Source organism: Anser brachyrhynchus (assembly GCF_964034855.1).
Source record: "Anser brachyrhynchus genome assembly, chromosome: 2".
NCBI classification, from domain to species: Eukaryota; Metazoa; Chordata; class Aves; order Anseriformes; family Anatidae; genus Anser; species Anser brachyrhynchus.
Window position 1 is genome coordinate 47,885,685 of NC_137695.1, and position 27,841 is coordinate 47,913,525.

General features: G+C 41.1%; 1 protein-coding gene across 18 annotated transcripts in view; it reads left to right on the plus strand.

Moving 5' to 3' along the window:
- TRAK1 (trafficking kinesin protein 1) overlaps positions 1–27,841 on the plus strand; it is a 137,361-nt gene that overhangs the window by 39,829 nt on the left and 69,691 nt on the right. For 16 of the 18 annotated variants that reach the window (XR_013945819.1, XM_080578326.1, XM_080578334.1 and 13 more), the window contains one exon: positions 12,344–12,636. The exons of 1 other annotated variant lie outside the window; for it this stretch is intronic. Coding sequence is in view for 7 of the 17 variants with exons in the window: in XM_080578318.1 (XP_080434444.1) it covers positions 12,344–12,636 (293 nt within the window). In the remaining 10 variants the exon portion in view is untranslated. Of the gene's footprint in view, positions 1–9,958; positions 10,032–12,343; positions 12,637–27,841 lie in introns of those variants that run through there. One more of the 18 variants, XM_080578336.1, reaches the window with a different exon arrangement.

A 27,841-nucleotide genomic window follows, 5' to 3' on the forward strand; every position in this document is an offset into this window, starting at 1 on the left:
ATAGAGAGCGGCTTATTTTGGCATTGATGTGTCAGTTGCTGCTGATGATAGAAGTTTACACAGGAATTATTGCTAGGCCTGAGTCACGGGAAACTGTTGCTGTGCTTCCTGTTCCTCCCATGGAGGCTCCAGTGCAGTGATGAATATCGGTAGGGCATTTTCTTGATGAATTTTTATTTTCTATTTAATAATATAAATGAACTATCTGCACTTGTCCTCCTCCTCCCCCTTCTTTCTGTGGTGAGGGACAGGCATGTGAAAACCGAGCTTCTCTGCAGTGGGCGATCAGACATTGCGAAGATATAAGAGCCTATAAAAGAGCCTTATAATATTACAAGGCTTCAATTTTTGAGTTTTGGCTAAATATTCTACTGAGAAGACCAGAAAATGGTTCTTAGTAGTAATGGGATGCTGTGTCTTTGCTGAACCCTTGAGCTGGTACAGACAAACAACAGTGTGCTTCTGGAGGTTTGAGTCTGGATCCAGAACAGCAGGGGAGGTAAGGATGGTCTAGCGTACCCTGGTCTCTACTTTGCACTAGGAATAACTGTAATGTTTAATTCCCCGCATCCTGGAAGGGGAAAAATTGCAGTTTTCACTTTGGAATATGGTTGTTACATTTGCTTGAACTGATTCATGAATGGCTTAATAGAGTACTATGTTCTTCCAATTGAAAGGGTACCCAATAATTTGTTAAACAAAGCCAAAACTGGTAGCTGTATGGGGGAAGTAATGGCATGGAGATCTCTACTGCTGTTGGGCATGCTTTGTGATGGCAATTCAACATTTATTGTGGAAAATTCTGTTAGATCCCCAAACCTCAGACAGATACTGTGTAATATGTCAACTTGCTTGTGCTTAAAGCATGACTGTATTTGGATTGAAAGTTTTCCCAGGTGAGTTATAGAAGGAGTTAAATGGAGTGACTTCATTTCAGGGAAGTCAGTGCCTATAGAGGATACAGAAGTATTTTTCTAAAAATACTCTTTTAATGATGAGATGTGCAACAATTTCCAAGAGAGTTCCTTTTTCCCGGTCTGCCAGGTGAAGTTGCAAGAAGTGCTCCCTGGAGCTTGTTCAGTAGCATGGAGAGTGTCATACTCTTTCCTGCCAGCAAAAGAGATATGGTAAAGCTTTGATGTCTGTTGCTAGAACATACTGGACAGAGAGCCAAAAAAATATTGAGAGCTAAATAATGAAATTCAGGGTGCTCTGTCTCAAAGCACTTTTAAATATTATTGGCTTCAGCCGTCAAATCTTGGCTTCTTCATTTACCTGTTTTCAATCAGTTGAGAGTTTGTATGCCAAATGAGCAATGTTCACAGGGGATTTACAGAGTAGGTAAAGTGGTCTGTTCCTTTCAGGAAATCCTGTGTTTATATTCAGGATTGTACATGTAGGCCTTACTTTCCATTTTGCTTGTTAATCTAGAAATCTAAATCTTGCACTACTCCCTTGACAGAAGCTTGCTTGTGCACAAGCAGCAAAGAGTGTGAAAGTCTTTGAAACAGGCAATTACTTTGGTTTTAGTGATATTTCTTATGATGTTGTAGTTTATCATCATCTTCAAATGTAACTGTGGACGTTGAAAGTCTGGGACATGTTCCAGTCTTACATCTGGGTAAATATTACCATTTTATGGAAAAGTAAGTATTGGGAAGGATAACTTTGCTTGTGATAGAATATGTTCATGAGTTGAGAAAAACGAATCCCAATTCTGGTTCTGAGGCAGATAAGGCCTTTACCTTCCTTAGACCAGTATCTTCCAAACTCTGCCACATTTAGACCATGAAAATAACATTTTGAAGGAAGACACTTCTAAGCATTGTGCTTGTATTGTGGGATGCTTTCTTTTCAACTGGGAACAAAACCAATTAGTAATATTTTTGTATGTTTTTCAGTTGAAGGAAGTGTGTGTAAGCTTCAAATGCTGTTTTCCCCATACTTGTAAACCTATATGTTACTCTGTGTACTTCCGGCTTTACCATGTCTGAAGTATTTGACCAGATTTGTCCAGGTCATCTCATTGCATATGCTAGGGTTGCTTTTGATATTATAGTGAAAAATGAGTTTTGAGAGAAATTTCCATCTACCAGTGGAGCTGTAAAGCACACAAAGGAAAGAATCCTTGACATAGGAATAATGTTTGTCCAAGAGCTATTTCTCCTCACTGAAAGCTGGCTTGCTCGCTCGCCTCAGGCTGTTGGTATACTCAGAATGCTTTCTGACTGGGTGTTAAGATATGAATAAGTCATAAGGCACGCTGATAAGTGGGGAACTCAACTGACTGATTGGTAAGCAGGTCAGCTTGCCTGGTCCACGTACAGCAGTTCGAGTTCTTCCTCCGTCATCAGCAGAGCAGTGGCTGGCAGGGGCAGTTTGGCTAACTGCTTTCTTAAGGCCTGTGCCTTGACTCTGGTGTGTAGAGGAAATTCAGTGTCCGGAATCATCTGCCCTGCGTTCTGGAGAATATGTATCCACACATAGGTACCCGAGGATGGCTTCAAAAGCACCATGTTTAAGCACTATTCTGATTGTTTTCCCAAATCGGTTTCCAGACTCTTGGAAAAACTTGATCCTTCACTGCTGAGTGGGTTCGGGTTTTATTTTTGTGGTCCTTTGGGAAAACCACGACGCTGGATTTCAGCTTCATTACACAATTAAGAATGATGGTTTAGTCTGGAAGGGAAGCAAGACTTCTTAATTCTTAATTTGCATTGTTACCTGTTAACTTGCGTAGTTCTCTCATTAAAGGAGTGTAGTGGGGTTTTTTGTTTTTATAAAGACTGTAACACAGTGTTGTATTGCCATGTTCATTTAATTCCCCTGGAATTTTCTAAAAACACCGTTCCAAACTCTCTGCTAGTGCAACTTTGACTTTAATGGCACCAAGCCACAGATAATTGGCCCAGTTTCCTCAAATTCCACAGCCTGTTGTTAAGATAAACATCCCTGGGTTCCCAAGAACACAGATGCATGTATATGGTAATATACCGGGGATACAGAGCGCCCTTTAAACAGGGAATTGTTACTTTGCTATGTCATTTTTGACGTTTGCACACAAGGCCGGTAAGCAGAAGGATGACTCGAGACAACGATTGTGCCAGTTTCTGAACTACATCGTAGGGGTTTGAGGGCAGCTGTCAGGCTTCTCCCTGTTGCTGTACCGCTAACTTGTATGGAGGCCGAGGGCGAGCAGCCCCGCATGGGAATGGTATGTGTTGAGATGCAGCCTCGTTAGTGAGTGGCTCCGTGTGACCGAAGCTTGGTAAAAGGCCCGGGGTTGCTGGGTGCTTAGGAATTTGTAGTCTTGTTGTGTCTCTCCCTGACACTGGTACCTAAAGTGGCTTTTGAGGCCTGTGTATCCGCAAGCGCTGGAGGTCTGGCTTTGTCCGCGTTCAAGAGGGCGTCAGCCTGCTGCGTTTCTTCCCAGCCCAGAGCTTTGGAGAGGGGCTGCGATTGCAGAGCCTGCGAGAGGGCTGGGTTCGGTTCCCACACGGCCTAAAACACAATATCATATGGCTGAAAGCACCATGCTACATAAAGACAACATGACTACATAAAGACGACAAAAGAAGGTGGATATGAGGCACGGTGGTTTTAACAGACAGTTAAGAAGCTGTGGAGTAGCTTCTAGGAGCTCTTTGCACATTTAGGGATGTAAGGCATCCCTGAAGAGCAAGGAGGCTCTCGGGGAGAGTGCCAGCAGCTGGAGCCCATGTGGAGGCTCCCTGGCCTGGGCACCAATGCTGCCAGGTCTTCTTAGCATCCAGTGCAGGGCAGGAACTGGTGGGAGGGCATGTCTTGGTGGTGAGCTTCCTAATAGCCATCTCTGCAATGGCTTCTAGCAGTAGGAAGAAACGTGGGGTGATAATTTTCTTATTTTCTGGAAGAACGGGACATCCTTACTAAACAGATGTTTAGTTTTTCTTTATTGTATTTCTATATGTTTACTCAACTGGTCCAAAGCAGTAAATCCCAGCCTGAAGGTAGGTGGATCACGACACAGCAGGCATGGGTTTGTTTTTGTTTGTTTGTTTGTTTATTTATTTATTTATTTATTGTTAGGACTGCTTGCAGGGGATTTGTTGTTTCCTTGTTGGTTCCTCTCAGCCCATTCTCATCCTATCACTGTATTTGTGAGCAGCAGTTTTCATTCTGTTATGTGATATTTTATGTAAACATTGTTGATATTTTATGTAAATATTTTGGAAAGACTGCTATGGAGATTTGAAACAATGACACTTCCAGTCCTGTAAAACTGTTTTTTTTTTTTTTTTATTGTGGTGGTGATGGTGGGTTGTTGCTTTTTTGTTTATTTTGTTGGTGTTTTTGGCATTTTTAGTTTAAATTATGCCAACTCTACACAGACCCTTAAAAATAATTGTGTAAAGTGAGAAATTCAAAAAAACCTTGTTCAATAGGAGAAAAACAATAGTAATGCAAAACAAGGTTTAAATCCACTCCCCTCCAGTTTTAAATCATGATAAATATCTGGTTTGAGTCAGTCTGTTCTTTGTTTAGTGTTACTTGGCCAAATCTCTTGGCCCTGCTTTGTTAGCAGGTAGGTTTAATTGTATCTTTGTTTAAATAGGAATAGTGGTGGGGGAACCAGTGTTATAGCATGATCTTTCAGCTGCTGTCACTGTTTTCACCTGCGTTTCTATGTTGTCCTGAGGAAGAAGGTACAGCTCAGCTGGCTGATCATTGCTTTGGCTTGGAATAGTAACATATTTTAATAACTTTACATACTGCGTGGTATCTTAGGCCCAGTCATTGTTCAGTAGGGTTGTTGGGTTTCTGTTTGTTTTTCTTTCTCCCTTACTAGTAACTAGTTGGTGTGTGCTTATGTGTTTGTGCTTCTCTTCTGTGTTCCACTTCTGGTCGAGTGCTCTTGCTCGTCCTTACTGTGGGTAGGAAATGAGCCCACGGTTTGAGAGCACAGGCAGTGTTATCACCTCTTCTGCTGAATTTTGAAGGAGTTGTGGTCATCCCACTCCTCTCTCCCACAGCTTCTCCCAGCTAGCAGAAAAGCTGCACTGAACACATACCCAGCTTCTAAAGGTCTTTGAGGCTTGTGGAGCAGTAGAGAGGATAACTGAGGAGGATAACTGGGGATAAACTGGGGAGTTTTATGCTCTTGTGGTGTATCAACACCACTTCTCAGGTTTCTGTTGACACTGTTCCCATCCATAATGTTTGAAGACCTGGTTTGCTGCGGGTGTAATAGTTTCCACCATAGATGAACTGTCTGACAGGTCCTTGACATGTCTTTTTTTTTTTTTTTCTTCCCCAGTGGTATTAAGAGGCATGCTGTTAGGCAGATTGTGTGTTAATGTACTGAAGCTGATGTTCATGTAGTTTAGCTTGGATATTGGTTGCGTATGAGGCAGGACTTTATACATGCTAAATACAGTGGCAACCTAATCGCACATGATTGTGTTGTTTTGTGTGTGTGTTTGAAGTCATTAGATCATTTCTTTTAGTTCAGGGAGTGTTGGACCATGCCCCTTGATGTGTGCCCATCTTGAGTCGCTCCACCTCAGTGAGCACCTTGCATATGGTGCTCACCCTGGTGGTGGTGGCTCAAACAGCTTTCCCTGTCCGAGCCAGGTACAGCAGGTCTTGCTGAGGCCTCCCAGCCAGCAGCATGGGGTATGGGGATGCGCTTTTTTTTCTATCTGTTTCCAGTTTGTTTGTTCACTAGTTGGAGTGGGAAGAGGGAGGGCAAGTTTGGTGGCCTGCATTACATAGAAGGTGAGGGAGCTGTACAAAGCTCCCTGTGTAATGCAAGTCTTACACAAGGAAGAACTATTTATAGAGCCCTCCACCGTCGCATCAAGGAACTTCAGAGAAAGGGCAGTGTGACTGAAGGCTGGATGAGCACACGCTTGGGCACTCACAGCTGTGAAGGTCAAAGCGAGGGTTTGTCCTGCAGCGTGCTCCCGCTTTGCCTTGCCCTCAGGGGAAGAGACTGATGGGCTCCTGCTGAAGGCCCAGACCTAGTGGTGAGAAACTTTTGGTTTGTGGGGAACAGTGGTGCCTTTTGTTGTTGCTGTTGTTGTTTGGTTTTGCCTTTATGGAGGTTTTTATTTGTGGTGTTTTGACTGGTGTTACTTTTTGAGAACGATGCCTCAGTCTTGATTGATGACTTACTCGTCAACGGAGGCCAAACAAGGTCGCAACAGCAGCTTTGGACACAGAGGTTAAGGTTTTAGGCATTACATGTTTATATTATCACTTAATCAGCTTTTTGGTTACTGCTGCTGATATTCTGGCTTTTGCTGTAATGGTGACTTTTTTAATTCTAAATGACATTGCCATGCCACTGGCTGATAATCAGGTATTCTCCTTTTGGATGCCTTCACATGCTTAATACTTGCTGGTTATGATACTTTCATAAAAAGTGATTCTAGAAGGCCTTCAAATCTTCGGCTTGGAAACCTTCTTTAATGGTTTCATATGCAGGAGAGCCTATCCTTGGGAAGGCATACCCCTGAGAAGGTCCTTCACAGCAGTGCAAGTGACATAACCACATGGTGGTGATACTTGCCTAAAAAATACTGAATTTGGCTAAACCAAAAGATTCCCAACACCTCTCTGAGGAGAGAGGGGAGGGGAAAAAAAAAAAGAAAAAAAAAAGCCTGGGATATAGTTTAAAAGTAGTACAAAACTTGAGTAAAATGGTCTGTGTGATGTTGGGGTAGCAGCAGGCTGCCTGAGTCACTGGATGCAAAAACCCTGTTAAGAGAGAGGCAGTATTGTCTTCAGGGTAATCTAGGAAGGATGTTTAATTACAAGGTTCTTGAATGGCTTTAAGACTTTGGATAAGGTTGTAGTTTAAAGTTGTCCAAGATGCTTGTTCCATGAATTTGCTGTAAAAAAAAAAAAAAAAAAATTGATCTATTCTAATATCAGAAATGCAGTACTTGTTTTTATATAAGGTGTTGGATGGTAAATAAATTATCACTTTGTGTCACTCATATATAACACTTTAACTGTTTACGTCCCTCCCTCTAGCTAGGTTTAACTGAGCAGTCAGCATTCTGCTTATTTAAAAGCTAGCTTTTGAGTGGAAAATAAACCCTTATTATACAGGAGGGTATATAATGAAACACAAGACAAAAACAACTCAAAATTATTTGGGATCAAATTCAGTCTTCACCTTAAAGTGAGTCCATATGTATCTTAAAGCCAGACCTATTGCAAACGGTGGTTCCTTTCTGGTCTGACAAAGTGTATTGAAATTGGTGTAAACATTTTGACTGGCACTTGAACCCATCTGCTCACTTAGTGAAGAAATTCTTTTTTAATAATAACAAAAAAAAAAAAACAAACAAAAAACCACCTTTTGTAGATGTAAGATGTGAATTTCAAAGAAATGAGCACGTTGCATGCTGGAATCAAGTCTTACTAAGTTGCTTTGGTCAATTCAGTGATTATTTTCCAAAATGCAGACCGAGGACTCTAATCTGAATTCCTGGGGGATAGGACAGCATGTTAATCTGTTTCACAGACTGGGCAGATAAAAACTGTCTTTGGTTCGCTCCGGTGTCTAGATGGGGTATTTGCATCTGAAGCAAGTTTTTCATGTAAATAAGAAGCCTGATAGTTTTTCATAAAGAACGTAGTAAAACTTAGCAGACTTGGTAAAACAGTTGTTTAGTGAATTTACAAAGTGTTGTACAGCATAGGGAAGAACCTTTCTGGTGGGACTTTTGCAAGAACATAAAAGGGAGACATTTGCACATCCTGAAACCCTCTGAAGTATTTAACCATCAGATTTAATAAATGAAAATGCCAGGAGCTACAGAGCTCTGATCCTGTAGATGCTGAGGGTGGAAAACTCCCTCAATCCCTTGGTACCCAGAGGCTCTGTCTAAATTAACAAATACTTTGGTCAGTGGGGACGGGTGAGTAGATCAAAGCTGTTGGCACTGAAGTTTCTCAGATCTGCATTGTTGATTTGGGTGGATTAGTTCAGGTTAGATTTAGCTTGGCACCACATGCTGAATGTCCCCACTACCTGTGCAGTTTGAAGCTTTCTGAAGGAGAGAAACGGTGTAGGTACGTATCAGATGACCTTGTTGTGGTGATGTAGCCCATATGGTTATGTGAAGTCTCACCGTGTCCCTGCTCGGCAGCAGGCTGCATTTGAAGCACACCCTGTAGCAGAGGGCTCAGGTTCTTTCCCTCAAAAGGGAGTTGTGCACCAAAAGCAGACCAGAGTTGTTCCGAGAAACCAGCTAGCCCCACAGTAAATGGGTTTGCTGCAAAACCGTGCTGCTGAACCAACTGATGTAGGTAAAGCACGAGAGCCTGCACAGCACAAGGATGACCTGCTGGGAGAGGAGGACTTTAGTCAGAAGGACTAGAAAGAGACTTTTCCCCTTTTTTAAGAAAGCATTCCTTTAAATTTGCAGCTGTTTGATTGAGCTGCCATTTTACACTAGTGATTAAAAGGATTATCTGATGCATAAAATTTGATCTAGATAAACTTTGAACAATGCTTAGTTATCTGATAACCACCCCAGGGTGCAGCTGGTGGCTCTTGGGCAGCATGTTGTTTGTAGGAGCTCCTGCCCTTTGGCGAATACAGCAGGGTGCTGTTACTGCTGTCTGAGATGGTAATGAGCCTAATGGGGCCGTGTTACAAGCACTGTATAGTTGGTACTGCTGGCCTCTTTGTAGGCCCTCAGTGAGTTACTTGGTCTCTTTTATAGCTGTTAGGGGAGAAAGAAGGACCACGTTAACTTATTTGTGTCATTAGATTCAGAGTTGGGTTGTGTTTAATCCTGACTACAGAAATACTTAATGCCAAATGACTCTGGAATGGCAAATAGCTTATTTCATTTGTATCTGTAGGAAATACACAGTGTACAAAACTCAACCACCTCCCCATAAAACACTCCGCAAATGAACAAAGAATTTTTTTTTCTAATGGCCAGAACCCAGAAATTGCTGACTGGTGTGGAGAATTGGTTTTTAATTTACCTCAGAACGTCCAAAGCTTAGCTTTTCTCTGATGTACACTAGTAGTTAAAGCTGGATAACTTCTTTTATTTTTATTTATTTTTTTAATGTGGAGTGCAGTGCTGGCTAACCCCAGCTGAGTTTGGGTTTGGTTTCTGTAATCTACACTACCGTATGTACACTGGAGTCAGAGTACCATGTGTACTTTTTGGTTAAGTTTTCATTGCCATGCCATCATAGCCAACCTATTGTGTAGAGGTGTACTGTTAGCTGACGGTGGCATTTGGTATAATAGAATTCAAGATTTTCATACAGCTAGCCATGTGGATTTGAAGCATTTATTGGGTTAAGCTAATATCTGGGTATAGAGGAGGTGTGCAGGAACAAGTCTTCATGCTCTTTTAAAGTGCAAGTTTTGAATGTGCCCTTAACAAACGGCTTGCAGATCAGATTATTTGCAGAGTAAAATGACCTGGTTGAAAATATTTCAGTGATAAACTTCACAGAATTAGGGTCTTTCTGCAAACAGGTTTACAGTGAAGAAATAAGTTCAAACATCTCAGATTAAATATTTCTTAAGACCCAGCTCTGTTTGTTGACCCCAAACAGTCATTGTACTTAGACTGGCAGGAGTGGTGCAATGCAGCCGCTAAAAGCTGAATTACGTCCTACTAGGTAGAGTAGAAAAGTTGTTTAAATCCTGTTTGTACACACAAATGCTGTTTGCTGCTGTTGACATACAAGTAGAAAGAGTTAAATGCAGGGTATTTTCAGTGAGAAAACTCATAATTTGGCTACTAAATTGTGTATTGGTTTGGCTCTTAAAAGGAGTAAATACAAAGCAATGCAATAACAATTTTTTCCATCAAGAAAATTTAGATGAAACTTTAAAGGTGAGGGGAAGTGTGTGCCCTGGCCCAGGGTCTAAGATTTGCCCTGCAAGAGAGGCCGTGCAAACAGTGCCTCTATGGATTTTATAGATCCAGTCCAAACAACAAGGCAAATCTCTTTCAACACAAGCTTCGAAGGCAACCTGCGATGTTACGGTCTGGCCAAAGGTGGGTTTGGTCAGGAGTGTGTGGGAGATAACGTGGTAAATGAGTGGGGATTATCCGGTGTGTCAGACGCTGAATGGCTGTGTGTGTCCAGAAGAGTTTCAAGTGAGTTTTGAGAACGTGAGATCTTGCAGACTTCTTGTAGACAAATTACACTGCAGTTTATCAGTGTTGTTCCATTTGGTAGTGTTTTTGATGTTATTAGCTTCCTGCAGTTGCCAAGGCAGGACTTGGTGAGGAGGGGAGAAAAGGGCAAGACGTGTGCGAAGACTCCTGGTAATATTTTGTTAGCTACTCCCAGCCATGTCCTTGCTCACAACAACAGACTTATCTAACAGTTTCCCAAAACAAATGTGAATCGCAGGTGTGTGGTAGCAGCTATGACAAAATGGAGCCCTTTTAATTGTTCAGTCCCTGCACGTCCCCTATGTTTTCTCCCTTACAGCTTAAACTGGTGGGAAAATGAAGCTTTGCATTTTAATTCCAGCTTCATTGAAACAACTAATTTCTAATATCAGTAATCTCTCTTCTTATTCCTAAGGAGCTACTTGAAAGGGGACCATTTTAACAATAATTAATACAAGTGACCCCATTGTTCTTCTCAGTCTGTCCTCTGACAGTGCAGGAATAATGGATGCTCTGCAGGGGAACCAGAAGACTTTGTTAAAGCACTTGAGTGAAACTTTCTCTTCCTGCAGCAGCCGCAGGAGAGCACCATTTGTATGAGTGTGTGTGATCATAAACTTATCATATGATTTAATCTTTTCCTGTAGCTATTATGATTATTAAAAAATACAGGTTTTGAGCCTCTGAGTTTGAGAACTATTTTCAGGTTATGCAATGCTATGCAGAAATACAAATGCATGTAATTGAGGAAAATGTAATGAAATGTCACTTTGTGCATAAGGTTTTATTTTTTCCAGAGTTAATATTGCCTATACTTTTTCCAGTTGTGGTATTCTGATTTCGGTGCGGATGAGTCATCATTAAGACCCTTTGAGAGGGGGGAAGAATTTTGTTTTGTTCTTAAGTCTGCAGTGAAAGGAGGGGGGAAAAATTCTGAGAAAAGGTGGTATGAAAGTTGGTACAGTGATGTTACTTTATTGCAAGATTTCCCTGTGATTTACCCACGGAAATGGGAATGCATAATCTGTAAGGAATGCTAATCTGTAGCCTGTCAGTTTATAGATGCTTCAGTCTTGCAGTGAGTTTCTAGAAATAGTCATGAATGCCTTGGTGAAGCAATAACATTGCTTACTGGAAATTCCAGAAAATAAGATGCCAGACTCCTCAGCATAACTTGAACAGCAAGATAAAATTATCTGCATATGTTCCTAGAGATGAAAGAAAACCACCTTCATAGGATTCTCCAGACAGCTGTTTTATTTCTGCTTCTCAGTGAAGCACCGAACAAAGCGTGTTACGTTGCTGCACATTCGTATTGGGTTGCATCTGTACCTTTTGCTTGCAGACCAGTGCATTTGTGTCACATTGCTGGCTCGCTCTCTGCTTTTCCAGTGCAGTCTAGGTGTTCTTGTGTAGCCTGTTCCTAAGATGCTGCTTCTGCCTTGCAACTACTACATATATAAAGTCGTCTTTTCCTGCCCTGCAAGTCCTTTCCCAAGCCTGGTTTTCTGCAATCCCACGATGGCAGCCTCTTTTCCTAGCAGTAATGCACATTTGCATCTTTTCTTATGCTGCTCATAGCCAAAAGCAGTATCATACTATGGATTACTGCGGTGCCATTAGCCCCTTGCACAAAAGGTTTGGTGAAGTGAGCCTTGTGTAAAGGTAAAGCAGTGAAGGGCTAGGCTGTGCAGTGTGGCCCAGTGGAGAGGATGAGCCTTGCAGGTTGATTAGTATAAGATCCCAATCATTTCTGTATTGTTGGGTATCAACCAATTTCAAATGATGATGTTCCTAAAGTTCCTGATGTTCCAGTGATGTCTGCATAGTGTGGCTCCCATACCAAGCTGCCCTGGTCTACACAGAGCTCTCCCTTGGCAGAGATGTGAGAAAGGGAGTTGGTGAATGTGCCAACGTGGATGGACCATGCTTACTCCAAGTTAGGTTAGGCAAAAACCTGGCTGTTTAATCAGCCATTGGTAAATAACACTATACAAGGAATAGCGCTTTTCTACTTGACGCAACTCTGCAAGCTGCAAAAATAGGCAGCTGCGCTATGTACTGTATTTGACTTTTAGTTTTTGCGGAATTTGTCAGGTTAGATTAATGCTTAGGGAAAAGAAAATTATTCTGATTTATGCTGTTTGGAGTGGCTTGAATTAAGCATTTGTTCCTTTTGCGTTTTACAGACTTCTTGAAGCCAACTCTAGCAAAGAGAAAGAGTTCTGTTTTTGCCAGCCAGACCCAGTCTCCAGTGCTGGTCCCCCTGATGGCAGTTTGTACAACCCTCTGAAACCTGCCAAGCTGGACGCCACAGCTTTGCACGACTGCACTTTGGCCGCCACTGTGCCTCCTTCGGAGCTGTCAAACCATGCAGTCCAAGCCTGTGACACAGGCATTCATGAAGAGCACTATGTAAGTGAAGCAGTGGAAGATGATGTGCCAGACTGCAGAGAGTACAGAGATGCCTGCACCATTACTGGTAAGCAGTCAGATCTTTTATCATGAGAAGGTTAACGCAGAGTTAAGTTTCTGTTCTTAAAATGCTGGTGAGGTATCTGGCCCATGGCTGGTGCTGCTGCTGTTGTTCCACGCTTTTTTTCTTGTTTAGTAAGTGATTTCACAAGAACATGATTTTTTTTGCTGAAAACTCTTTGTGAAGATTACGATTCTTGCAAATAGGCTTGATTGATGGCAGTTTTGAAACTAAGATACTGTACTTACTGGCTTGGGAAGTTGAACATTTGGAGCTTGCTTGGAAAGTAAACCAACTGAGAGTTAGGAACAAGGGGAAGAAAATACTGCATCTTAAAATTACATTTAACATAATTGAGATTTTTATGTTGATGTGAGAATTGCTTTGTGGGAGAAGGGAATGGGAGAAATGATATGAAGCATCTTGTGTTTTGACTGTATGTCTTTTTGCTTTTCCAAACCATTCTGGTTTTTGTCACGTTAGTTCTGGAACCATGGAAGTTTATGTATAAAGAACAGCTTCTTTTGTATGCTTGTCTGAAAGATGAAGTACTTTTTTGTCATACGATTCATACAAATAGATGGAAAGTGTGTTTAAATACGGTATTTCAAACAGAATTCAGTTCTTAGTTATGTGGTCAGTTGACCCAATTCTTTAGTGTTTGAATAATCACTGTAACTCAGTTCAGTCATGGATATGGCCATGAAATAAGTGACAGGCAGTTTCCATTCCAAATGCATGTTTTTTGGCTGGATTGAGCTTCTTTAGCTTAAAGTGACCTTGTCAATTCCAAGGTCTTTTGGGAAAGTTTGAGGAGTCAGCTAAATTTCAGGGGGGAGAAATGAGAGGACTGAGGGGGGAAAAAAAAAAAAAAAGGGCAGGGCTCATCTAGTTGGCTGCCAGATAGCTTTTTCCCAAGTTACTTTCATCCGTTTCTAGAATTGTCTGTAGGTTGGAGAACTAGCTAATGGTGACCATCAACACATATTTGTAGTATGCCTTATGTTAGGCTCAGCCTGAGTGCTGTGTAGTTGTTAAGGGTTGATATTCTGGAACAAAAGGTAAAGGGGAGTGATGCTCTGCATATGTCTATACCTTTCATCTTGGTATGCGGAAGAAGTGAAGGCATCCATACACATGCCACGGAGAGGGGAAAGTGTGAGGAAATGGCAATTACTGCTTGAAGTGATGGATCTAACGATAAGAATGTACAGAACAGTGCAGAAAGCACTGCTGTGAATAGAAAAAGAGGCTTGCAGTGCCTATTTAGGTATTGCAGGTGAAATTCATGACAGAGTAGTCCAGAAGTTAAAATGACAAACTAGTAATTTGGCTGTAATAACTGCTTGTGCTCAAGAAACCTTCTGCTTCGTTCCTAGGGAAGATTGCTTTTTGTAGTTAGCCTACCCTCTTGAGTCTTTTACCCCTGCCATTATAACCTCTTTTATTTTCATTCTCTTTAAAACACCATTGTAGTTTGTCTTTTTTTTTTTTTTTTGGTAGCACACACACAGCTTGCTGTTGGGGGAGGAAAAAAGCAATCCAATGCCACTGAAGTCAGGAGCTGCTTACCAAACACAGCTGCTTTAGTGCGCAGTTGGAAGCCAAGTTAGACAGGGTTTGGGGAGTTTGCAGCCATTGGGAAAATTCAAGGCTTTTTGCACTGAGAAGAGAAGCAGCAAGTTTTACACTGACATTACTTTCAGTCGGGTATGCTTCTAGATAAAATAAATGGTTTGTTATCCAAAACTAACTCCCCATCCCTGGTTATTCGTCCTTTTTATTTATTTATCTGTTTTGCTGCCCTCTAGGCATTTGCTTGGTAGGTAGACTAGAAAAACGTACACTGTTTTCCAGGCTCCTTGTAGAAGTATCTTTCTTGCAAGCATTTTTAGCTGTGTCCTGTCCCTCCAATTCAGTCTTAATTTTTCTTACCTTTTTTAAGTACTTTTTTTTTTTTTTAATTGAGGTCAGCACATGTCACCCTACCTTACACTAGTTCACGCATGATGCACTTTCTGAATCTCTTCTTTTTAAGTTGCCAGCCAAGTGTGGTTTACTGATTGATCCTGTAATGCTTTTATGGATTAGCTGTTCTGCAGCAGTAAATTTGAACCGGTTGTGACCTGGAGGAAAGATGGTAGGACTTGCAGTAGGAATAGGTGGTTGGGTTTTTTTGTTTTTGTTTTTGTTTGATATTTTTTTCCCCCTGAATTTCAGCTTTTTGCTGTAGTTTGTAAAGGTGTCAAAGGATGAAGACTGAGAGTTGGAAATTGGTCTCTTACTTTCTCTGTAAAATCTCTCCTTGGTTAGTAGTGCATGCTGGTATCCAGTCTATACACTTGAAACAAGCAGAGGAAGAAGGATTGTCAGAGGCTTTAATGTGAACACTGTGTAGGTCTGACTGACAGATCAGTGCTATTTACACTTAAAATCTCCAATGGGAAAGAAATTGCTCCTATCAAGTCTGCACATACTGTAATTTTCCTTCTGACGCTGAGCATTGACTCAGCCTAGAGCAGACACCTTCAAATACAACAATCGGGGTAATCTATTTTCTTTTAGTCTAAGGTTAACACCTAGATCCTTTTGTAAAAATCATCTGCAAAAGTTCTTGCAAATAACAGCAAGAAAATCCTGGGGAGCTGCGTCACAGTGCCTTGTGGTGATGCTTTCTGAAACGTGACCGGTGAATGGCAGTGAAATTGGAGTTGACTGTGACATAACTTAAGCCTAGGAACAAACTGCATGATACGCATGTTTTACTTTTGAATTTTGAAGGACGCCATTGGTGCTCAAAGAATTTTAAATTCTTGTTGCTTTCTTCACATCTGTTCTGTTTGTTGGCAGTAGACAGGAGGCTCAGTGTGCCCTGTCAGCGGTGCGGCCTTCCCTGCTGGGGCCCTCGGAGCTGTAGGTGCCTCAGGCTTTCTGGTTGTGCTAGGCGTGCATGTGCAGATTTCTGTGGGACTGCAACTTCAGATACTTTTTAGACAACCAGTCTGGGTAGAATTCCTCCCTTGCTTTTGTGGAAGACAGGACACAAGGGTTACTTTTTAGCTGGGTCACTCTTGATCTCTTTTACTGTGGGGCCTAGAAGCAGTTGCATTGCCATAGCCAAGGGAATGAGCTGTATGAGAGCAGGCCAGGGTGACAAAAAAAAATCCAAAACCAACAAAAGAGTAAGGGTAAGAGAGTTAAAGTGCTTAAGCCAATGTCGACACTGGTTGGGGGCAGCACCCTGAAAAGGCTACTTCTTTCCCACCAAATTTAATGATAGTAAAAAAATCCAAAGCATGTAGTTGCCGTAAATGAAGTGTTATTTCTATACAAGTATACAGTTCTGAATGTGTGCTAGCTTAAGCATAGAGGGGCAAATGAAATAGGACAATTTATTTATTTCCCCCCCCAAAAAAAAAAAGTTTTGCAAATGTCTTAATAGGCGTTATCCCCCCAAAAAGTTAATTGTGGATCACTTAGTTTCTAAGCAGTAATAGTATTAAACCTGTAAAATGAATTCAGTATCTGCTATGTGCAATAAATATATATACTATATTTTAATATATAAATAAATTAATTATTCATTTTATTGTTTTTGTTATCACAATTTAAGTGAGAAGTTTAATGTAGGCTAAATTAAGGGGCTTCTACTGCTATCACTTGTGAGGCGTTTACAGGTAAGTGGGCAGAAGTGGGCTCAGATGTTGAGGCTGGTAGACAGTGGGACAGCACTGTATGGCATGGAAATGGCAATCTGCTACTACGTGTATGAAGCACCTATCTTGTCCCAGTTGTATTTCCTTTGAACTTTTTTCACCCCGCTGCCATGCATCTGAGAGCATAAAGATGCAAGTACAGATGTAGCACCATCTAGTGTCCCTTTTTCTAGAAGGGGAATCAAAGTGCTTCTGAAGGTGTCTGTGTCTTTTCCTGTGATCGCAGTGCAGACATAGAGACTTCCAGGCAGGTGTTGGTGGAAACAACAGCTGGGGGAATGGGACTTCCTCCCCTATCTAACACCTCCCACACTTTTTTTTGTAAAGAAGGAAGTGCTGTAATCTTGGCATGATGAAGCAGAGTATCACTATTAAGTGTCTGTTCCAATTCTGTGAATTATAAAAGCCTCTTAATCTGACTGCCTTTTCTTTGTCAGCTGCTGTCAGACAGAGGCTGTCCTCCTGGATTGGAAAGTACAATGGAGATGGAAGTCTGAAATATTGTTGGAGTATGGAGTTACTCTTCTGGCATCCAGACATCCATCACAGTGGATTTACAGCATTTTTTTCCCCTCTTAATACATGCATAACACAGTATTATTAGCCATCTTCAGTATGTTCACTTTGTGTGCTTTCTCATGTCTGAAGACTCTCCATTTGCAATGATTTTGGCACAGTGTACTTTGTAATTCAAGAGCTAGCTGTTTAATATGCCATGTAGGTTTCCTTCATCCTTCTCTGAGAAAGGAGCGAATGAATGGACTGTGATTTAAATTGCCTAGCTTCTTCATTAGTTTGCATAATTCATTTGTTCGTTATACTAATTACTCTTTCCAAATGCATGTAGAAGTGTGTTTTCTGGCTGTTGTGGTCTGGGCAATTCCCTGAGGGTTCTTGGGAAATTCTTTGTGATGATAGCTTTTTCTGTGTCTTGTGTTTAATGCTTCTCAGTAGGCTATATTCTCTCACAAGTTGATTTAAAAAAAAACCTAAGAACTACATCACAGGATGGGTCAAACCATGAAATCCCTTCTTCTCTCAGCCGGGTGGTCTCTCAGAAGTGTTGGTATTGTTTGACCTTGCAGATCATGTATGTTCCACCTCACTGCAGTGACCGGCAACCATAGCATCCAGAGAAACCAACGTAATTTCCTTGCAACATACATTTTTTCACTGGATTTTCATCCTCTCCCTTGTTCAGGCTTTAATGATGGTCTCATATGAAACAGAGCCTTTCCTTCCTTCAGATGTTACCACTCTTCATGGCAACAATTGCCAGTTTTGGTAACTGATGTAATTTTGACTTTTTTTTTTCTGTAACCATTTCATTTTAAAGGGCATCCCTAGGGCCTGCAGAATTTCCAAGCCACTTCCCCTAGTCCCACTCCAAAGGAGCGAGGTTTTGTTTGAAAGGCTGAATTTCTCTTTCTTCTGTCTGGAGTTTGGCAAAGCCTGACTGCCCAAAACTAGTTCCTTAAGGATTTGGGTAATGTAGGCTGTTTTAACCTAGAAGGCATACTAGAACTCTTGCTAGAACGCTTTAATCTTGTTACGTGGGAGGTAGAAAGGTTTCTCATCTGTGACCGGCCTGTGTTGGATGTGTGAGATACCACCACTGCTGTATGCTCCATATTCTGAGGCTGTCCGACGGGGTGCTCTGGCTGTGTTTGGTAGCATTTACATGCTGCATGGTTGTCCTCTTAAGCCTTCGTGGTTACAGAAGTATTAATAAAGCAGTAACAGCTTTGAGTTGCTTCCCTCCATTTGAACTTCTCTGAGTGGTGTTGTGGTTAACTTCCCCTTTTAGTGGTTCTTCCCTCTACTGCATAAACTTGCTCTTGCACTTCGTTCTATTTCAGTTGCTGTTTTGGGGTATCTCTTCCATGTTTTCTCAGTTTTGTAGGTATAAGAGAGAGGTGCAAGATGCTGTGCATTGCAGCTGTCCATCTGTAACTCCAGCTACAAAAACAAATGCCCACCTGGGTCAGACTGGCTCTTACAGCAGCAATAGCAGATGCTAAGTGTGGAGAACACGTGTGCAGCTGCAATCAGTAGTCCATTCTCAGCATGTGTATCCCCATCGTGCAGAGCTTCTGTACCAGGGATACAGAGAGCACATCCCTGTCTAGTTCTTGGAGTGTCCATTTAGTGTTTGACTCCGTCCATTCCCCTTACCTTCATGATTTTGATACTATGTCATATTTACACACCGGACTTTTCCTCTCCCATCTCCCTCAGATCTCTCTCAGTTTGTCCTTTAAAGTTTGGGAATGTGGCCTCTTACCTCGCTCCATTTACTTTGCTATTGCTGTCACCAGTCTCATTCCGTAAGCCTGATATAATGTCGGTCTCTTCTCCCTCTTCTTTCCTACCAATTGTTATAAGCAGCTATTGCTAAATTATGAACACTCATTCTTTTTCTAAAGCAAGCCAGATATGCTAGCAATATTAGTGTGAGATTGCTCCCTGAGCACAACAAGAACAATGGCTTTAATGACTTTAATTCTATCTAGCATACTTAAATAAATAAATAAATAAATAAATAATTTTCCGTGCCTGATGTATTGTTGCCTCTGCTTGAATTTTCTGACTGGCTTTTGGTGGCATCCCATTCCACTTCATACAGCTTTTCCTGCTCTTTTTTTTTTTTTAAACTTCTGCTTCATACCAGTTGCTTTCCAGCTTTTGCCCCTTGCCAGTAATTTAGTGTTCTTCCTGATTGCTTTCCTGTGGCAGGTTCATACTGTGCCTCTTAACCTGTATCCCAGGCGTGCTTTTTTTCTTTCAGCAATTACCTTTTTCAGTGACTACCTTTTTTTTTTTTTTTTTTTCCCCACCAAGCAGGCTTCTGCTGCTACTGTTTTGCAGCTTATCCAGCTCTCTTGCTGACTTGCATCATACTAAGAGGAGGAATATATGGGTTTTGGTGTAAGCTATTAATTCTAAAGTGACCATGAAAGCAACTGCAGGAATTACTGAAGTCCAGTGTGATGTTTTTTACTTTGTTTCTACATTTCCCTTGTTTGTGGGAGGCATGCTTGTCCTTCCTAAATGTGTCATTTACTTAGGGTATGGAAGAGCAGAAGGTTTAAGTACTCATTGATGTTCTGGGTTTGTTCTTTGGAGAATGAGCTCTGAAGGGCAAGTGCCTCGTGGATTTCCTGGGGGTTGTGTGTGTGTCTGTATGTGTGTTGGTCCCCCGTGTGTTCTCCCCCAAATTGCATTTATTGTGTTGCACGTAAACAGTACTAGCAGGCTAAAAAGCTATGTTTGATTATTGGTGCATTCAAATATGTGAAAATACATTTATTCCATTATTTTGCCTCCATGGCATAGAAATGATAGTGCAGCCATGCACACCCTCAATGCACATGTAAGTATCCATCCCAAACCAGCACTTTTTCCTGGTAAAGTCAACATTTGTAAAAAAATCAAGCTACATCAGAATTAATCCTTTTTGTGTGTGTGATTCTCAAGCTTTTACAGCTCTTATTCAGAGGCTGGCACACTTTGTAGCTGGGCTGAACAACAAGCAAAAGCAGGACAATTGTTTTTCAGGGCTTTCTGTACTCAGTGAGTTATCAATGGGCTCCTTTGCCTTTTCAAGACATTCGCAGTCTGTCTTGGCAGCTAGAAGGTCCTAGTGGTTAATGGATGTGTTTGTTCTTACTGCTGCTGAACAGCGTGTTGCCAGTATGCATTTGATACATGAATAGATTTTGTTCTTGCTCTAGAAGAATGGCCACAGTGGTGGAGTTTCCTTTTTTTTTTTTTTTTCCTATGTAATGTAGAAATAAATGCATTAATATGGCTGCATTTATCTACGGGGAGAAGCATTTCCATACTGAAGCAAAACTTGTTTAAATTGATGGCATTGATGTACAGTAGGGACCTAATATTTTAATGGCCTCTCATCGCAGAGATCTGTTTCCCCCTGATATACCCAGCAGGAATGTGTGTGTAGGATGAAACCACAGCAAAGAGACTTTAACTTAATAAACAATGACATTCCTCACAATAGAGCTGCAGTTCCCAGAGGTTTTAGCTTTGTTAGCTTTGGCATTCCCTGTTTTGTCTCCATCTTTATCCGTTGTGTTTTGCTAAGCCAAGTTTTCTCTTACCTTACCTCTTCAAGATGCTTTCGATTGCCTAATTTAAGCAGAATGCACTACCAGGGAGGCTAACGGGCTGGAAATGCTAATATTTTATGCACCCAAACATGCAGGCAAGGGCTGAGCCCCGGGTCTTATCTGGGAGGACAGTCCCATGGCCTGCTCACACCGCACACAGGCTTGGCCAGGGCCTGGCATGACAGAACTGAAGGAGCAGCATTTTTTTATTCCCCTTCACTTGGTAGCCTGCTCAATGCAATGATTTTTGCTGTGCAACAGTGTTCCTGTGGATGAGACTGAATGATCTGGTCCTTCATACCAGTTCTCCTTTGTAGCGAAGGAGAATTGTGGTGTGTTGTGTAGCTTACACAAATCTTTTAAATCTGAGAAGGGAGGCTTTTATCTTTTTCCCCAGTAATAAAGCTGGATTTATTCAGAGGGAAGGAGTGGGGGGAGGAAAAGCCAAGTGTCTCCTATCCTTGCCCTTGTACATATGTGTTTGTATGAACTGAAATATGAAATGTCAGATAACTGAAGTAAAAAATAGCGTTGTATAGGGAATGTAATGAGAATCCCAGGTTTGTTGTCTTAGCCTTTTTCATGGGCTTGGACTTGTCATCCAGCATTCCTGTCCTGTGACTGTGTGCCCATGCAGCTGCCTGCCTGTCCATGGCTTGTGGCCTGCCTACGCAATGTGAGAAGCCCAGTGGGATCTCCGTGAGCATCAGGGAAAGGGCTGCGGTGGTGCTGAGCTGCAGGTCAGCTGAAGCACAGCTAGGGCAGCCTGGAATGGGGATGCCTGAGGTTGGTGCAGGGTGTTTTATTTTCCTATCGAAGACTGAATGTTGACAGGATTTCCCATGTGGAGAGGCAGAAGAACCACTGCTTAACCAACTCTGATTAAAGGTGTGGCAGGACTTGCAATTCCAAAATCCTGTCATGCCAGGCAAGTTACAGAAGCTGCTGTGGCTGTTTGAGGAGGCTGGGTTTTAAAAGAACAAGATGGTTTTCTCGTTGAAGATCTTTTTTTCCTGCAGTTTGGCATTACAATCAGCAATAGGACTTGTGGTATTTAGGATGCTGAAGCCATCTTTTGCTTTGGGCAAGTCAATGAGTTAGGAGAATTTTTTTTTTCCTAAGTAGTTATTTTCTTCGCCCCAGATACAATCACACATTTTACGAATATGATATGTAAATTTTAATGTACGTTCCTATTTTAGGACTTGCATTAGCCACATTGTGGTCATCCTAGAACTGAAATTGAATATCAGTATGGTGAGTTTGGGTTTTTGACCTGTTACAGGTATATGTACAGAGTAATTGTTAAATAATGTCTAGGACACACTTGTGATTTGGACCCCAGACAGTATTTAATGCCTGTTTTCCTGTGTCCCTTGAGAGCTCAAATACTGGACGACTACAGGCTGTATTTCCTTCCTTAGTAGACAGCAAGCAGCCTAATTGCAAGGTTGAAGCTTGTCTGCCCTTTTGCTTTTCATTTTTATGTGGATCTGTTCACAACAGTAATGAGTAGTTCACTGCATTCCCTGAATGTCTAAATTAACAGAAAGCATCCTAAAAAGGATGCTGCCAGGCTGCTTCGTACAGCCAGGAGCTATCTGCTGGAAAGCCTTTAGAGAGAGGCCATTTTCCTTGCCTCTGTCCCTGGAATATGATTAGGCTTTAGGCCTGTGGCCTGATGACAAAGGAGAATCCTAATGTCATTACAGCCTCTTGGTTGGTTGTCAAGCCAGATTAGGTGACATTTCTCTGAAGGAGTTTCCAGAAGTTTCTCAGCCTGGTGGAATGGGATGACATTTAACGTTATGGAGTTGCATATTCCTTCACCCTTTTAAAACTGGGGCGGTACACTGAGAACCATAAATGGGGCACTTCTTACTTAAAGAGTAGAAAATGTAATGCTTTTTTGTCTGAAGGTACGCATTCTATGGAGATTTGTCATTTTACATACACAGATACAAAATATACAAGTGCTTACCAGCCCTTTGATTTTGAGGGGCACAGGCTCCATTTTGTCTTTCAGTTCATGTTCTCTGTGTGTGTATGCACCTCATGAGGCAAAGGGGCAGTCAAGATTCACTAGTAGCTTGCACGAGATAACCTCAAGTTGATGAACTTCAATTTCTTGTGTTACATGTGGCTGGACTTTAGCCTCCGTGCTGTAGCTCTGATTTGCAGAGCATCTTCCTTTTACCTAACTAGTAGGGAGCCAGCCCTGGAACTGACTCTTTTCAGGTATTGTATGCTTTTTTTAAAAAATAATATTTTTTGATGATAATTTTTAATAATATTTTTTTATAAATAATTTTTATTGACCAACCATTTCCAAAGAGTTGTTAAGCTTCTCTGTTTTAAACTTTAGAGAACTGTGTGTCAAGGAGGGGTGTAGCATGTGGAAGGGGGTGGGAAATGGGACAGAGCTGAAAACTAGCATGAGGAATAGGTAGTTCCGTGAATTATGGTGGTAACTTCTTCATTCTTCCTGCTTTCTGCAGACAATTTCCTTGTTTCTCTTATCGCTTTTTCTTTCCCTGCTCTTACCTAATTTATTTTTCCTCAACTGCCCCAAAAGGTTGTGACAAGTAAAGTTTTAATTCTGTTATGGGAAATGCAAGAATTTGCCTGAGCCATGACTTTTTTTTTTTTTTTTCATTTTTTCTTCATAAGAAGGAGAAGGAATTTAGAGTTCCTCTTTCTGGCTGTGGGCCGAGCACCAGCTGCTGGGAGGCGATGCAGTGGAGGCCTGCAGAAGGTGTTCAGGTTGGGTGGGTGATACAAGCCGATGACCAAAACAAGCGTTTTGAAAGCTGCCAAGCAGCACAGCACTTCCCCAAGGCCAGATTGGGAGTGGTGTTGTTCTGCTGGACATACTGCTTCTTCACAGCAACTGCTTCTCTTTTCTCAGAGGAAGCATTTCAAGGTAGCACAGCTGCTTTGAGCTGTTTGCAAGGTGTTGGCCTCTGTAAGACCACAACTCTGGAGGACAGTGCTCCAGGAATGATGCAGTTTCTGAGTAGTTTTCTTCTAGTCTCCCTTGTTTTAACTTGTGTATCCTGACCTGACACTTCTTGCATGTAATGCTGACCCAAGCATGGTTCATGTCAGGGTTGGGATTATGAGAAATTTCCTGTGTGGGTTTACTCCGTTTACACCTATGGGGATGCATGCTAGACACCATAGGGCTCTCATCCCAGTGACCTCACAAAGAGCAGTCTCTTGAGAACCTAAGCCCTACAAATTCTCAGAGTATTTTAAGAAGGAAAAAAAAACCCCAGTGAGTACTGCAGACTTACCTCTGCAGAGCTATTGGTAGTCCACATGAAAAGGGACAAAGCTCTCTCGATGAGAAACAAAAAATGACGTTTGTGCTGTCAAGGAATTGGGTAATAAGGCGCTTCTTGCAGCAGGTGGCAGTATCCACTGCTAGGAGGTTCTCTAATGACCTGGAAGGCCCTTTGACCTTGAAAGGAGAGCCTCTGCTGGAAAGCAAAGGAATAAAACCATAAAGACTGAGGATAGTTTGGAGTAGAATCAACAGACCTAAGTTAAACATTTTATATTCCATGCTATGACTGTACTGGTTACCCGTATTGTACTGTGTTTCTAAAAAACCAACCAACCAACCAAACAAAAAACAAAACAAACAAAAAGAAAAACACAACCAACCAACCAACCAACCAAACAAAAAAACTGCAGATGCCAGACTCTGAGATTTGTAGAATTTGTCTTCTTTCTGCGTTCGTATTTTTTTCCCCATTGTCTCTTATCTGTTTTTAGGTTATTTTCTCTGTCTTCTTGGTACTTATGTCAAATTGATACTAAAATTGAATTGGTACTTTCTGTTTATCCATCTAGCTAGGTTTCATTCCTATAGTGAGATATATAATCATCTCTTCAGTCAAAGCTGTAAACAGGGGAAACAAAAAGCCAAGTAGGGGATGGAGTGTGACAGATCAGCTGTTTTAGATGACTATGTTGTTTAGAATGAGATCACCAAGTCTGTCTACACGTGATTTCCCTGTCTCTCCATCAACTTTCTCATGTACCTCATCCGTTCTGTTGTCTTGATATCTATAATTAACAAAAGAGAAAGGAGATACTAAAGACTGACTTCAATGCAAGCTGAGGTTGAATTGTTTGGTCATAGGTGCTCGCATAATTCTTCCCATCCAAGATGCCCAGAGAAGGGGAAATACACCAGAAGATAACTTAGCTGGACTGTTCTGCCTGGTTTTGCACCTTCTTTATTGAAAGAGAGGTTTAGAAACTGAGGCAACAACACCATTAAGAAAGAACAAAAGGACTCTGAAATAAGTTGGTTTAATCTCTTTCAGAAAATTTTCAGAGAAAGGGGAGGAATTATGTCAGTAACTCCTACAAAAGCACACTGAACTACTTTATCTTCTGAAACTTAGGGCATGGAGAAATTCAGTTTGCACCAAAAAGAGGTGAGGTTGGGTGTTCTTGCATGTGCCACATCTAAGCAATGAGGGTAGCAAAGCAATGAAACATACTACTCATAAAGACAATAGGGAGAAGAACTAACAAATCCACAGATTTTCTTTCTCTATATGTTATTATTTTTATGGAGTACCATAAACTGTAGACTTCTCCAATATGTAAGAGTCTTAGCAAATCTTTCTTCTTAGCTCTTTTCTTTCAGTAGTCAAACCTGTAGTGACCCATGCTTTGAGAAGAATCATGAGTTCATAATTCCTGAAACAAACATTCAGCTCTTTAAGTTGGTTGTAATTTACGTGCAGAAGTTTCTATTTTCCAAGAATGTCCAGAAAACTGCAAGTTTAAAATCACTAGGATTACAGAAGAAAATAAATCTGTAACAGAGCAACTTCAGCTGTAGTTTCTTGCATCATTTATATTAATGATCACTTAACTGTTTTAGACTTACGTTGTTATATTTAACTCAATAGAATGAAGTTACCACATAGGACAAGAGGAAGCTGTTAGAGTTTTATGCCTGCTAGACTTCAGTTAACTTAATCATAAAACATAAATAATGTCTCATGTGCTGTGAGTAGAGAACTTACCTTACTTGTTTATCCTTGCAATATTAATCAGAAATATTAATAAAAACAATTACCTGGAAGCCTCTGTACCTACTCATTACAATAAGTGTCTGCACCTCAGAAAAGCAGGGGGAGTAAAAGCGAAAACTGAGTGATTGTAGCACTGAGAATATTGCCATGACTTAAATGGTGAACTAATGTTTAGTCATACGCAACTGTAATTATTGTGTTCTGTTTTTCTAAACAGGTAAATTACATCAGAGCCTGCTCCTATTTCCTGCTGGTATACAGATTTTAAAATCACAATAGAAGTTAGTAACAATAGCATCAAAATAAGCTGCCTTTCAAGTTAGTCATTAATATATCTTTTTTAGTTGCTAGGGTTTGAATATCTCAGAAACACTCAGGATTTATTGCGGGATAAGTAGAAAATTGTCTTGGATGACTTGTATTCCACTATAATTCTTACTTCTCTACTGCCTGTCCTTTATATTCCCACAGATTTCTTTTTCACAATAAAACTGTATAGATTTCTTTTGTGTGTGCATATGTGGTATTTTTCTCAGATTCTAATGGTAACTTTTGCATTTCCATTTTTACTACATTTTATTACACAACAGGCCACTCTGCACAGAGTTAGTTGCTTGAAGCTTTCTTTTTTGATCAATAAAGTCGCTCCTTTTTTCTTTTTTTTTTTTTTTTAAATTTAAATACTAGTTAAAAGTCTAAATTGAAAGCTTGAATTTTTCAAACGTTTTTATTTTTCTATTTGCAAGAAGACCACTGCAGTCAGGTTGTGTAGACTCATGTTTTTCAAGAGATGAGAACTAACGTTTCGTCCGGAAGGGAAGGGAAGGAAAACTAACCCCATATTCTTGACAGTGAGAGCAATTAGATAATACAAAGATATATCTATATATACATACATATATATATGCACATCATATTTCATATACATATGTATTATATATATGGATGTGTCTAAACATCTTCGAAATGTTTAGTTTACAGCGGCAGCCATTTTATGTAAGGTTAGCTGGCTTCTCTGCACTCAAATTGTTGCAGGCACTAAAATGGATATTATCAACACTTAAAAAGCTAATCAGGGCAAAAGAAAGGTTTGTACAGTTAGCGCTCAGCTCTGGAGATGTGGGAATAAGGTCTTGTTTCTCTGCGTAAACTAGTAGACTCCAAGAGTACTGCAAGGACCTCTTGAAATGACGTATACAGGCACATCTCTTGTCGAACAAGCTCCATAAAAATAGTATTGTTGCACACGTGAGTGTTCCTGCTAACTCTTGCACGTATATTTCTGCAACAAGATTTAGGGAACATTTATGTATGTCCAAAAGTTAGCAGATTAGTCTGGATGAAAGGAGAGCAGAATACCTCCTGATGTATTATAGTGAACTACTTGAACCATAAAGTATGGTGCAACTTACCCTGTTGGGTTTTAGTTTTAATGAGCAGGATCCTGTAAAGAATATAGGCAGGAGATTATCAGTAGGAATATCCTTTGCACTGAGGTGTGATTGAATAGTAGCGTTCTTGACATCTTAAATTCTTGGAATGATGCTTCTGATAATAGTAAATAATCTATTAATAATCTAGTAAATAATAATAATCTGGATTAGAAAGTTGAAAAAGAGGTAATTGATGGTCTGTTGAGAAGTGTGTGTTAATTGCTGTTTTTGTTTGTTTGTTATTTTTCCTGGAGAAGATTATTCCGGTAGCTTGCAGGCCTGCATCAGTCCTGCAATAATGAGCTTATCCTGTATGAAAATCTGCATCTTCCTCAGGGAGCAGAGAGAGCAGGGCTGCTTTACAGCTCTGCAGGGAGCTGAGGGTGACCACAGGATGGGAAGGGCAGTATCCTTGTCACAGAGTGCAGTCCCATTGTTCCTGAGCAGTGCTGCAGTAATGGTTTAAATTGACTCTCCAATGATGATGAGATAGATGCCAGCTACTGAGTCAGGTCTCAGGACATTCCAGGAATGAGTCAGTATCATCAGAGACAGAGCTGGGCACAGCTCTCCCCTACAGCACTGTGCAGGGAGGGCAGGGGGCCTGGGCTTGCTTAAATGGGGGTGTTGGGCAGAGGGCGCTGGGGAAGGGGTGGAGTCCCCAGTGAGCCTGAGTTATATATCACTGATTAAAGACAGAATTGCCTTGCACGGCTTGGGAGCAGCCTCCCTTAGGGCTTGCTCTTCCAAACCAGGTTTAGGTAGCTCCATGTCCAGTTGGGTTGTCAGTCTCTGCGAGGATTGAGATTCTCAGCCTTTCTGGGTCGCTGTTCCCAAATTTTACCATACTCATGGTGAAAAAGGTTTTCTTT